At 39.7% G+C, this 11,491-nt stretch overlaps 1 protein-coding gene across 3 annotated transcripts in view; it reads left to right on the top strand.

The window, feature by feature from the left end:
- Nucleotides 1–10,662, top strand: part of ZNF674 (zinc finger protein 674) — a 30,034-nt gene extending 19,372 nt beyond the window's left edge. For all 3 annotated transcript variants that reach the window (XM_059157830.1, XM_059157828.1, XM_059157829.1), the window contains exon 7: nucleotides 7,747–10,662. In XM_059157830.1, coding sequence (XP_059013813.1) covers nucleotides 7,747–9,239 — 1,493 coding nt within the window. In that variant the 3' untranslated portion in view covers nucleotides 9,240–10,662. The remainder of the gene's footprint in view (nucleotides 1–7,746) is intronic.
- Nucleotides 10,663–11,491: the final 829 nt, after the last annotated feature.

Raw genomic sequence — 11,491 nt, forward strand, 5'->3', positions numbered from 1 at the left:
ATATATTCAGCTTATGAACAGAAACCTTTCTAGATGTTTTTCTTAATAATCATAGTTTTTAGATTCTCTTGAGTCTTTTTTTTAAAGGTTTTATTTGTTTATTTGACAGAGAGAGATCACAAGTAGGCAGAGAGGCAGGCAGAGAGCAGGAGGGGGAAGGAGGCTCCCTGCTAAGCGGAGAACCTGATGCAGGACTCAATCCCAGGACCCTGAGATCATGACCCGAGCTGAAGGCAGAGGCCTAACCCACTGAGCCACCCAGGTGCCCTCTCTTGAGTCTTCTGTGTAAACACTTCTCTTCATAAAAACAATCTTGTCCTTTCCTTTCCAATTATATATTTTCCCATCAACTGATGAGTGGACAAAGAAAAGGTGGTATGTACAATGGAATCCTACTCAGCCATCAAAAAAATGAACTCTTGCAATGACATGGATGGAACTAGAGTGTATTATGCGAAGTGAAACGAGTCAGTCGGAGAAAGACAGATACCATATGATTTCACTCATATATGGAACTTAAGAAACAAAACAGATGAACACAGGGGAAGGGAAAGAAAAAGAGGGGAAGGCGAACCATAAGAGACTCTTAACTATAGAGAACAAACTGAGGGTTACTGGAGGGGATGTGAGAGGAGCGATGGGCTAGATGGTTGATGGGGTTTAAGGAGGGCATTTGTTGGGATGAGCACTGGATGTTGTATGTAAGTGATGAATCACTAAATTCTCCTGAAATTAATACTACACTAATGTTAACTGTGATTTAAATTAAAAGTTAAGAAAAACAATTACACATTTTCTTTCTTTTTCTTATGTTAGTCAGGGCCTATAGTGTAGTGTTTAATAGATGCAGTGATAATGAATTCCTTATTTGTTTCTGATTTTAATGAAAATAGTGGGACAGTGACAGTAAAATAATGATAGGCAGTATCTGAATGCTTCCTGCGTTCTGGATACATCGTACATACTTAATCCTCTGATCAACTCTATTAACTAGGCTAGTTGTGATCCTCATTTTATAGATGAGAAAACTGAGGCACAGAGAGATGAGAGAGCTTCTCCAACTCCTCCTTAAGTGTATTTGCTTCGGTATTTTTGAAGGCTCCCTTTCACCAAAAGCTTCTTTTATATTCCTAGTTTGCTAAGACTTTCTCAAAAATTGTGAGGGGTGCCTGGGTGGCTCAGTTGATTAAGCATCTGACTCTTGATTTCAGCTCAGGTCATGATCTCGAGGTCATGAGATCAAGCTCACATTGGGGTCTGTACTCAGTGCAGAGTCTGCTTGTCCCTCTCCCTCTGCTCCTCTCCTGCTCACGTGATCGCTTGCTCTCCCTCTCTCTCAAATAAATAAATAAAATCTTTTAAAAAATCATGAATGGATGCTGTATTTTCTCAAATGCTTCTTTTCCGCATCTATTGAGAAGATAATTTTTTCTCCTTTGATCTGTTAATGGCGTGGATTATATTACTAGAGTTTCTGATATTGAACTGTTCTTGCATTCCTGTGCTAAACTCTAATTAGTTGTGAAGGATTTTTTTTTTTAATTCATTGAAGTTGGTCTCCTCATGTTTAAAAGTTTTGCATTGATGTTTAGAAAGGAAAAGGAGCTTAGAGTTCCTTTCCTTGTGCTGTCCTCTTACTCTGCTATACACAGTTATATGGGCTGCATAAAACATACTGGGTACTTTTCCTTCTTTTTCTACTTCCTGAAACTGTATTGACTGATATATACCTGTTCTTGTGAGGTGATATCATCTACAAAAATATCTAGATAGGATGCCCTTTTTTAGGGCAAGACTTTTGATCACAGAATATATTTTACTATTTTTAAAATAATTGCTGATTTATTCATGTTTTGTACCTCTTCTGCCAGTTCTAGTCATTTTTTTTAGCCAATTATGTTTTGTTTAATATTTCTAATTTACTGACTTATGGCAGGATTCCCTTGATGAAAAGAAAAATAGATTTGATTTTGTCAAAGTAAATCATGGCCAAGGTTTAAAGAATAAAATAAGTGTGATAAAACTATAAGGAAAGTCAAAGGCATATAAACATAAAATTCAGAATAGTGATGACCTGAGAAGAAAGAAAATGCAGTGGGCACATCAACTTCAAAGGTAACAATAATTTGGGTTTTTTGTTGTTTAAGTAGGCTCCACACCCAACTCATGGGGCTTGAACTCACGACCCTGAGCTCAAGAGTCACACGTTCTAATGACTGAGCCAACCAGGCACCCCACGATAATTTGTTTTTTAATGAGTGGAGGATAGGCAGGTTTTTTTTTTTTTTGTATCACTATAATTTACTGTATCTTCAAATAATTATACAGAATTTTCTGCTGCAGAAGATTGAGACTTAGCTCACCTCATTGCTCCCGCCACTCACACACATACTCACACACAGAGACTTTTGGTTCCCCAATATTCCCAGTACGATTATACCCCAAATACAGTTTCCAACAGGACTGCTGCTTATGGCATTATGACTATGTAAACACTGGACACAGTTGAGCCATGCAGTAATCTAGGATTCATTTAGCTTTACTGCATAACTTTTTGTTTCTTTTGGTTAATAATTGTTTTGTTTCTTCCATTTGCTTCTTTCTCTATGTCCTTACCGCCAGTTCAACTCTAATACTCCCTTATCCAGCTGTCGAGAGTGACTCTGAGTGGCTCCCCAGCTAGCAGGTGTTCCATCAGTTCACGCCCCCGAGTTTGTGCGGAGCCATTTGACCGTCTCCCTTCTGGGTGACTTCTCCTTACATCCCTCCCCATTATTCTGGGGATTTCCTCTACTTTCTGCATCGTTGGATTTCCCCATTTGCTTTATGCCATGCCTTCTTCCACATGTCACTGGAGCCTTCTTCCAGTACCTAGCTAAGAAAGAATATAGGTCTAGGGGAGATAAATTTTTTGAGATTTTTTTTTAATATCTAGACATGTTTGTTATCCTTGTCCTAGATGAAGAGCTGAGCTTGGGGTAGAGTTCTAGGATGGACATTTCTTTCCCGTAGACTTTTGAAGGCATTGCACCATTGTCTTCTGATTTTCAATGTTCCTTTTGAGGGCTCTGAATATATTCTGATCATTGATACCTGGTATCAATTTTTTTTCTGTCTGTACACTTCTCCCTTCACCCTTTATCTCATGCCCTCTGACATTTCTCCATGTGCCCTGATATGGGATCCTTTTCACCAGTATTGCTGGGCATTGGGGTAGGAGATAAATCCCCACAGGCTTAGGCTCCTTTCTAGTGCAGAGCCAAGATGCTGAAGAGCTAGACGGCTACATTTCAGGTCTAAGTGGCAAGACTGGTTTTTGTTTTGTTTTGTTTTTAAAATCCTTTTCACTTTGTGGAAGATTCCAAGGTAACCCAGTAAAAACAGGCACCTTGGGTCAGAAAATCATCATCTTCAAATCAGCCTCTAATGATTAGGCATCTAGGCTCCCAGAAGAGCAACAGGTGTCCGGTGCCCCCAAGCAGGCAAAATAGTCATCAATATAGGGAACATTCCAAAAGCTGAATTCCTGGACTTGAGCCAGGAGCCAGGACTGCTGTGTGAGCACTCACTTGCCCGCTACCTTTACTGGTGCTCTTCATTTCTTCATGTGGCTTTGCGTTCCCCTATCGTGTCCTTTCCTTCTTAGAGCTTAGCTTCAAGTTAGGTCAGATGGCACAGCAGATGTGCGGATGGGGCTTTGGTGGAGATCCAGAACAGGACAGCCCCGCGCTGCTGTGAGACCACCAGTTTTCACCGCTTATGGGCCAGACCTGGAGAGCTAGTGGCTTGGGTGAGAAGAGGTGAGTAGTGCCAAGTGAAACACCATAGATTTGGCTGTTCTCACCCAGGTTCACTGGTTCTTTTTGAGTAAATGCTTCTTAATTTGTTGTATGCTTTTGATCAGTTTCCGGAGTCTCGAAAGGATGGATATTGATTATTTTGCCAGTATTTCCATGGGGGAGATTTACTGAGATCCTCACTGCCTTTCCAGAAGTCCTGCCTTAGGGCATTTCTCTTAAAACTACAGAAAGGTACAGAAAGTCATCATCGTAACTAATACCCTTGTACTTACCTCCCAGAATTAACAAATGTCAATATTTTGATACTTGGTGGTGGTATTTTTTTTAACTGTAGAAATAGAGGTTTACAAATAAAGGTGAAGCCCCTTTTCCTCTCCTGAGGCCTGTTGCCCTTATTCACTCCAGGCAAACAGAATTATGAATTGTGAGTATCCTTCTCACCCAAGTTTTTATACTTGCAGAACATGTATTTGTATCTGTAGTCAGATTAGTGGACTTCAACTATAAGGTTCTTTCTAAGACTTTCTTTCTGTATTCAGCATTGCCCTTTGAGTCTTATCTATACTGATACATTACATGTAGTTCATTCATTTTAACTCTGGTATAACATTCCGCCATCTGACCGTTGCAGTCCATCAGTCCGCACCTCCATTACTGAGAACTTCGTTGTTCCCTAGAATTGTTGCCATTCTTGGACATGTACCCTGGCTCACACGGGCAGAACTTCCTGTGGTAGAACTACAAGTGGAATACATAGTAGGTTATGTACCTTTTCAACATCACTGGATGTTATTCCATAGAATCAATTTGCCTTGTATATTTAAGAGTTCTTCATCTGTTTGGGGACCTGCCCGGCCCAGTCACTGGAGTGTGTGACTCTTGATCTCAGGGTTGTAGGTTTGAGTCCCGTGTTGCAAATAAAATCTTCTAAAAAAAGTTTTGCATCTATTTAAGCGAAATTGCTTTAAAATATACTCCTATTCTGCCCTTATTTGCTTTTGGCATCAAGGTCAATCTGTTTTATGTAACATAAGCATTGTTTTACCACCTGTGTTTTGGTTATTAAGTACCAGTACATCTCTTTCCATAATTTTATTTTCAACATTTCTCTCTCATTTTGCTTTAATAGTCTTTGGAAAACATAAAGCTGATTTTGAAAAATACAATTTGGGGCACCTGGGTGGCTCTAGTCATTAAGCGTCTGCCTTCAGCTCAGGTCATGATCTCAGGGTTCTGGGATCAAGCCCCGCATTGGGCTCCCTGCTCAGCAGGAAGCCTGCTCTCCCTCTCCCACTCCCCCTGCTTGTGTTCTCTCTCTTGCTGTGTCTCTCTCTGGCAAATAAATAAAATATTTTAAAAAAACAAAAGTATAATTTAATATGGTTGCCCTTTAATGAATGGGGTTAATATATATTGTGCCATTACTATGTTAGTATTTCTTGTATTTTCTACATATCCTGCTTTTTCTTTACCTCTCTTTTTTAGAAGACTTTATTTTAGAGAGAGTGAGAGAGCAAGCAGGGGTAGGGGCAGAGGGAGAGGGAGCAAATCCCAAGCAGACTCCATGCTGAGTACAGAGCCCAACACGGGGCTCCCCGTGACCCAAACCAAAATCAAGAGTCGGATACCCAACCTACTGAGCCACCTAGGTGCCCTTTCTTTACCTCTTTTTTCCTGCCCTTATTGCATTTTTAACCCCCTCCCCAACTTTTTCCCTTTGGTTATTTTCCTCCTGAAAAATTTAAGTATCAAGCATTATTGTTAGCCAGGCTTTGTGGTGTGGTAAGTTCCCTACCTTTTCTTGTCCAAAACCACTTTTATTTTATCATTTTTCTTTGAGATAATTTATCTGGGGATAGAGTTCTAAAATGACATCAAGCTTCTCTCAGGACTTTGAATACATTGTTTAATCTTTTGGCTCCTTGCTGATGAAATCTAATGTTGATCTCATTGTTTCTCTATAGGTGATTTAAGAAATGTCTCCATGGTAGCTTTCCATACTTACTTTCTGACTTAAAACTCTTGTCATTCCACTAAACTATGCCCAGATTCAATTTTCCTTTTATTGACCACACTCAGGACTCTGGACATTCAGTGGTAGGATGTACCTTTCTTCCATCTAGAAAACTATCAGTCATTGTCTCTTCAAATATTGCCCAACTCAGGCATCCCTGTGACCATTACCAAATTTAGAAATTTTTGAGAAGGACTCTTGGGACTCCACATATCATTGTATCTACAGCTATGCTTTATTACAGCAATGTAGTAAAGATAGTCTACTGGAACACAAGGGGAAAAGACACCAGCAGAATCTGAATGAATCCATGTACAGGATTCCTTGTGCTCCCTCCCTCCCATCTAGGGTCACACAGGGCACACTTCTCCCAGCAGAGAAAATGCAATAACATGTGTGTGCACAGAAGCCCATTAGAAACTCAGCACCCTTGGTTACTCTGCATGGCACATACCAAAACTCCAGACTCACAGAAGGAAAGGAAATGTTCAGCATAAATCGTATGGTTTGTACAAGCAGCGTTATCCGTTAGGGAATGGTGGAGACATTCCTGAACTCCAAATTCCCAGATGTCAGCCAAGGTCCAACCTTGCAGGCTAGCCTTTCTTCTTCTTATTTTTCTTTTAAAGATTTTATTTATTTATGTGAGAGAGAGCATGAGAGGGGAGAAGGTCAGAGGGACCTGCTGAGCAGGGAGCCCAGTGTGGGACACGATCCTGGGACTCCAGGATTACGACCCGTGCTGAAGGCAGTCGCTTAACCAACTGAGCCACCCAAGCATCCCAGGCTAGCCTAAGTATGGTAGCCTCAGGGCTGCTCTATTAATCCTTTCCTTGGCATATTGCCCCTGGCGCTTTCTGTCTCTTCTTTCCATTTGGATTTTACATTAAAATCTGTGTTGGAACTTACGTTTTTCTATTTGTCTTACCATATTTCCATTTTTTTTAGCTCTGCATGTTATATTCTGGGTGATTTCCTAAGATCTGTCATCTGATTCATTAAATCTCTTAATCTGTGACTATTCTACCGTTCAACCTCTCTATTTAGTTTCAACAATGCCTATATTTTCCATTTACATGTTTCTTTTCTCAGATGTTCCTTTTTTTTTTTTAACGCCATAATGTAGATCTTACGCTATTTCTTTGAGTATTTGAAATTATAAACTCTAGATTGTTCTGTCAGCTACAGTTCTAGGAATGGGGCATCTTTAAATGTATCTGCTGAGTATCTCTCAAGATGGTTCATCTAAATTATTTTACTGTGAACTCTTCAGTGAGAATTGGTTTTCCACAGAAGTTCTGTGAGTCCTTAGCTATAAAAACGTAAGAATATATCTTTCAAGTTTGCTACTGCTAGGAATCAGTGAATAATAGGACCAATTTTTATGTTAGTTTTTCAGCTTGTGGGCCTCTGTACAATAACTATGATGTTTTCAGATTGAGTTACATTACTAGGCTTTTGCTTTCTTATATATAAAACCTTTCTTTCCAGTTTCCTTGACCAGTGGAGAGTCTTTCTAACTCCCCATTAGCAAACATGGAAGCCCCTTGTAATTCCAGCTGTAAGTGGGAATTACATACCAGTTTCCTGAGCATTTTTCCCCTTTGGTCTGGATTTTACTGCACATCCTCAAGCTTCAGTTTCTCTTCACCTCATCGCTTTCAATTTCTGCTTCACTTTTGACACCTAATACTTTTCTTGGTTTTGAGCTTGACTGTGTATTAAATTACTTTTGTTAAATGTGGGCCAGCATTTCCTTGTGTTTACAGTCAGAGGAGGTGGCGCTAGTGAGGCACTGAGGGAGCCCACCCACATCAGCTCATAGCCTGTTGATAGGAGTTCATAGCAAGACATTTATGAACTAATTTTATCCCATAACATTGTAGTAGAAATGTTTACAAGTTTGAAGAGTTCCTTGCATTTTTCTTCTAGAATTCTGGAAAGTTCATGACCAGATAGACAACCACAAGGAAAGCCGAGACCAACCTCAGTGGCAAGCTGCATTAGCAGACAAGGAAGCACGGAAGGATCAAAGTGGCCAAGAATTCACAACCTTGAGGAAAATCGTGTATCCAAACACAGACTTTATTTTTATAAGACAAAGACTCCCTAAATATTGTTCCTGGGGAAGGTGTTCAAAACACAATTTAAACTTTCTTTGTCAAAATAGAAGCTATGTAAGAAAGAAAGATGGTGAACGTCAGGCGCATTGGAAATTATGCTTCCATTCTAATCTCAATAATGCTCAACCTGTAGAGAAATTTTTTGAGCCTAATCAACATAGAAGAACCCTCCATCAGAAGCAAGCACTTAATAAAACCCAAAGATTTCAAACTAAGGAGAAACTCAATGAGTGTGCTGAATGCGGTAAAGTGTTTATCCAGAAAGCAAACCTTGTAGTACATCAGAGAACTCACACAGGAGAGAAGCCTTATGAATGCTTTGAATGTGCAAAAGCCTTCAGCCAGAAGTCAACCCTCATTGCTCACCAGAGAACTCACACAGGGGAGAAGCCCTATGAGTGCAGTGAATGTGGGAAAACCTTCATCCAGAAGTCGACTCTGATTAAACACAAGCGAACTCACACAGCCGAGAAACCATTTGTATGTGGTGAATGTGCAAAAGCCTTTAAGAGTTCCTATCACCTTATTAGACATGAGAAAACACACCTTAGACAAGCATTTTGTGAAGGAATTCGCTGTGGTAAGTCCAGCCTTATGCATCCAAGGACTCATAAGGGTGAGAAACCTGAGTGCAATAAACACAGGAAGATCTTTGACGAGAAAGCCAACCCCATTAAACACCAGAGGTCTCATACAAAAGAGAAACCTTATGAATGCAGTAAATGTGGAAAAAGCTTCAGGGGAAAGTCACACCTCTCTGTTCATCAGAGGATTCATACAGGAGAGAAGCCTTACAAATGCAGCATATGCGGGAAGACTTTCAGTGGGAAATCACACCTCTCTGTCCATCATAGAACTCATACAGGAGAGAAGCCTTATGAATGCAGAAGATGTGGGAAAGCGTTTGGTGAAAAGTCAACCCTCATCGTACATCACAGAACTCACACAGGAGAGAAACCCTATAAATGCAATGAGTGTGGGAAAGCCTTCAGCGAGAAGTCACCGCTGATAAAACATGAGAGAATTCATACAGGAGAAAGGCCCTACAAATGCAGTAACTGTGGGAAGGCTTTCAGTAGGAAGTCAACTCTCATTAAACATCAGAGAATACACACAGGGGAAAAACCCTACGAATGCAGTGAATGTGGGAAAGCCTTTAGTGTGAAATCAACTCTCATTGTACATCACAGAACTCATACGGGAGAAAAACCCTATGAATGCAGGGACTGTGGAAAAGCCTTTAGTGGGAAGTCAACTCTCATTAAACATCAGAGAAGCCACACAGTAGATAAAACCTATTAAGACACTTGAGTGTGAGATAATGTCACTATTCGTTATATCTCATTATGTATCCGTTCATCCCGGTCAGTAACCTTATAAATGCCAAGAATGTCGGAAACTCTTAAGATATTATTTAATGTACCTTGATATAAAAATGGTACAAAAGCATAATTCCAGGAGCATGCAGTAAATGTGATCAGATTTTTACCCAGAATTCTTACCCGTGAGTGGAATATTATATATCAGAGAATTCCAAGGTGGCAAAATTGTGAGTGTATTGATGTGAGATATCCTTGAGAAAGAATTTAAATGTCATTGCCTGTCAGGGTATTTATGCTCAGGAAGAACTAAGAATTGAATGAGTTTAGAAAACCGTGTTAGCAATTATGAAAGAAACATGTTCCATAATTTTTAAAAAGATTTTATTTATTTACTTGAGATAGCATGTGCATGAGTGGGGGGAGGGGCAGAGGGACAAGCAGACTCCCTGCCGAGCCTGGACCCTGAGATCATGCTCCGAGCCAAAACCAAGCCAGTCACCCAACCAACTGAGCCACCCAGGCACCCCCATGTTCCATATTCTACACCAAACATTTTGTGGGAAAGGTGCAGAGGTTGCAAACAAGCACTTAAATATAAAAAGTGAGGTTCACCGTAGAATAGAGTATCACATTTTTGAAAGAACAGTACAGAGCATAAACCATTAATCCCAGCTGGGGCAAACTCCCCCATGTTACTTCTTAAATAGAAAAGTTGCTCCCTTAAATAGCGTGAGAGAGGATGAATCATCGGGATCCCTGGAACAAAGGGGCTCGAAGAGATCTTATACATGTTACTCATCATCTTAAGTGCAAAAATGCACATCCCTTACAGAGAAGGCTCACCTTGCTTAGAATTAGTGCTTAGAATTTAATACTCTTTGTCTTTTAAGAAAGAGTAATCACTTTATGGTGACACAATAAGAGATTTTTAATTTTCAGAGTATCTCCTGTAAGAGCAATATTATTTAAGTTGAAAAACAAATGAATATCCTGTAATAGCCAATTGATAATATGGACCAATTAAGAATCATCTTTTCTTTATTATGTTTGAGGATTTGGGGAAATGTTTGTGGTAATCTGTTAAATTTTTAAAAAATGGGTTATAAAACAATATATGGTTAATGTGTAAAAAAATACATAGAGGAAGCATATGCACCATTGTATCAGTGATTCTGAGTGGTAGAAATATGGCAACCTTATGATGAGTAAAATTATGTGCAAATATATTATTTGTATTTATATCTATTTAGATGTGTGTATGTAGGTAGTAGACACATAGAACAAAAAGCTAGGAAGGAAATATACCAAATTATTAAGCAAATTATCATTTGGGTGTTGGGAAATCGGTTTTTAAATGTTTTGAGCACAGTCTCCAGAAACTGCCAATAAATTATTTACAGTAATCCTGTGTATACTGGATTCTTCCTTCCCATCCATTTTCCCTTTCAGCTTTGCCTTTGGTTTTGAGAATATATTTGCATGTTGAGAATGGGTATCCTGTGATTTTATTATCTATATGTGATTTTTAAATAAAAATAAAAATACCTCCATAGTTCATCAAATCCTGTGACATAAGTTATCAGCTAACAGATTTTCACAGATGAGATGTACTGAATGGTCAAAGATAGCACAAGTAATGAGACAAAACTGAGCACTGACACCAAACAAATATAAAGTTTATTTCACTGTGATATCTGTGAATGTTACTTGCTCACATTACTTCCTTTCCTTCTTGTCCTGTTATCAGGCACTTTCCAGGTGACTCCAATTAATTGTGCCGTATGGAATCCTCTCCCCTTGTGTGGGCAGAACTGAGACTTGCTTCTAGACAATAGAGTATGGCAAAAGTGGTGTGATGTTGCTCCTATGAGTGTGTCATATGAGACTCCATCTTAGCAGACTGGAAAGAAGCTTTCTTTGCTGGTCTGATGAGGTAAGCAGCCATGTTGAGGAAACCCATGGGCCAAAGAATGGCAGCTGGCTTCTAGGACCTGAGGGAACTCTGAGCTAAGACAGTAGGACCTGAGTGGCAAAACTTTGGAGACAAGAGAAGTGAAGAAAAGTAAGCCCAGTAGAGCTTTGTTTCCCATAAGGAGCAGACCAGTAAATGGCATAAGATAAATTATGAGAGAGATGCACAACAGCCACGTGCCTGAGGTACCGAGGAGAGCTTTCAGCAGACCATGTACCAAGATGATCTAACGTGGACTTCAGATCCCACCAGCGGTGAAG

This window comes from Mustela lutreola, chromosome X (assembly GCF_030435805.1).
Source record: "Mustela lutreola isolate mMusLut2 chromosome X, mMusLut2.pri, whole genome shotgun sequence".
Classification (NCBI taxonomy): Eukaryota; Metazoa; Chordata; class Mammalia; order Carnivora; family Mustelidae; genus Mustela; species Mustela lutreola.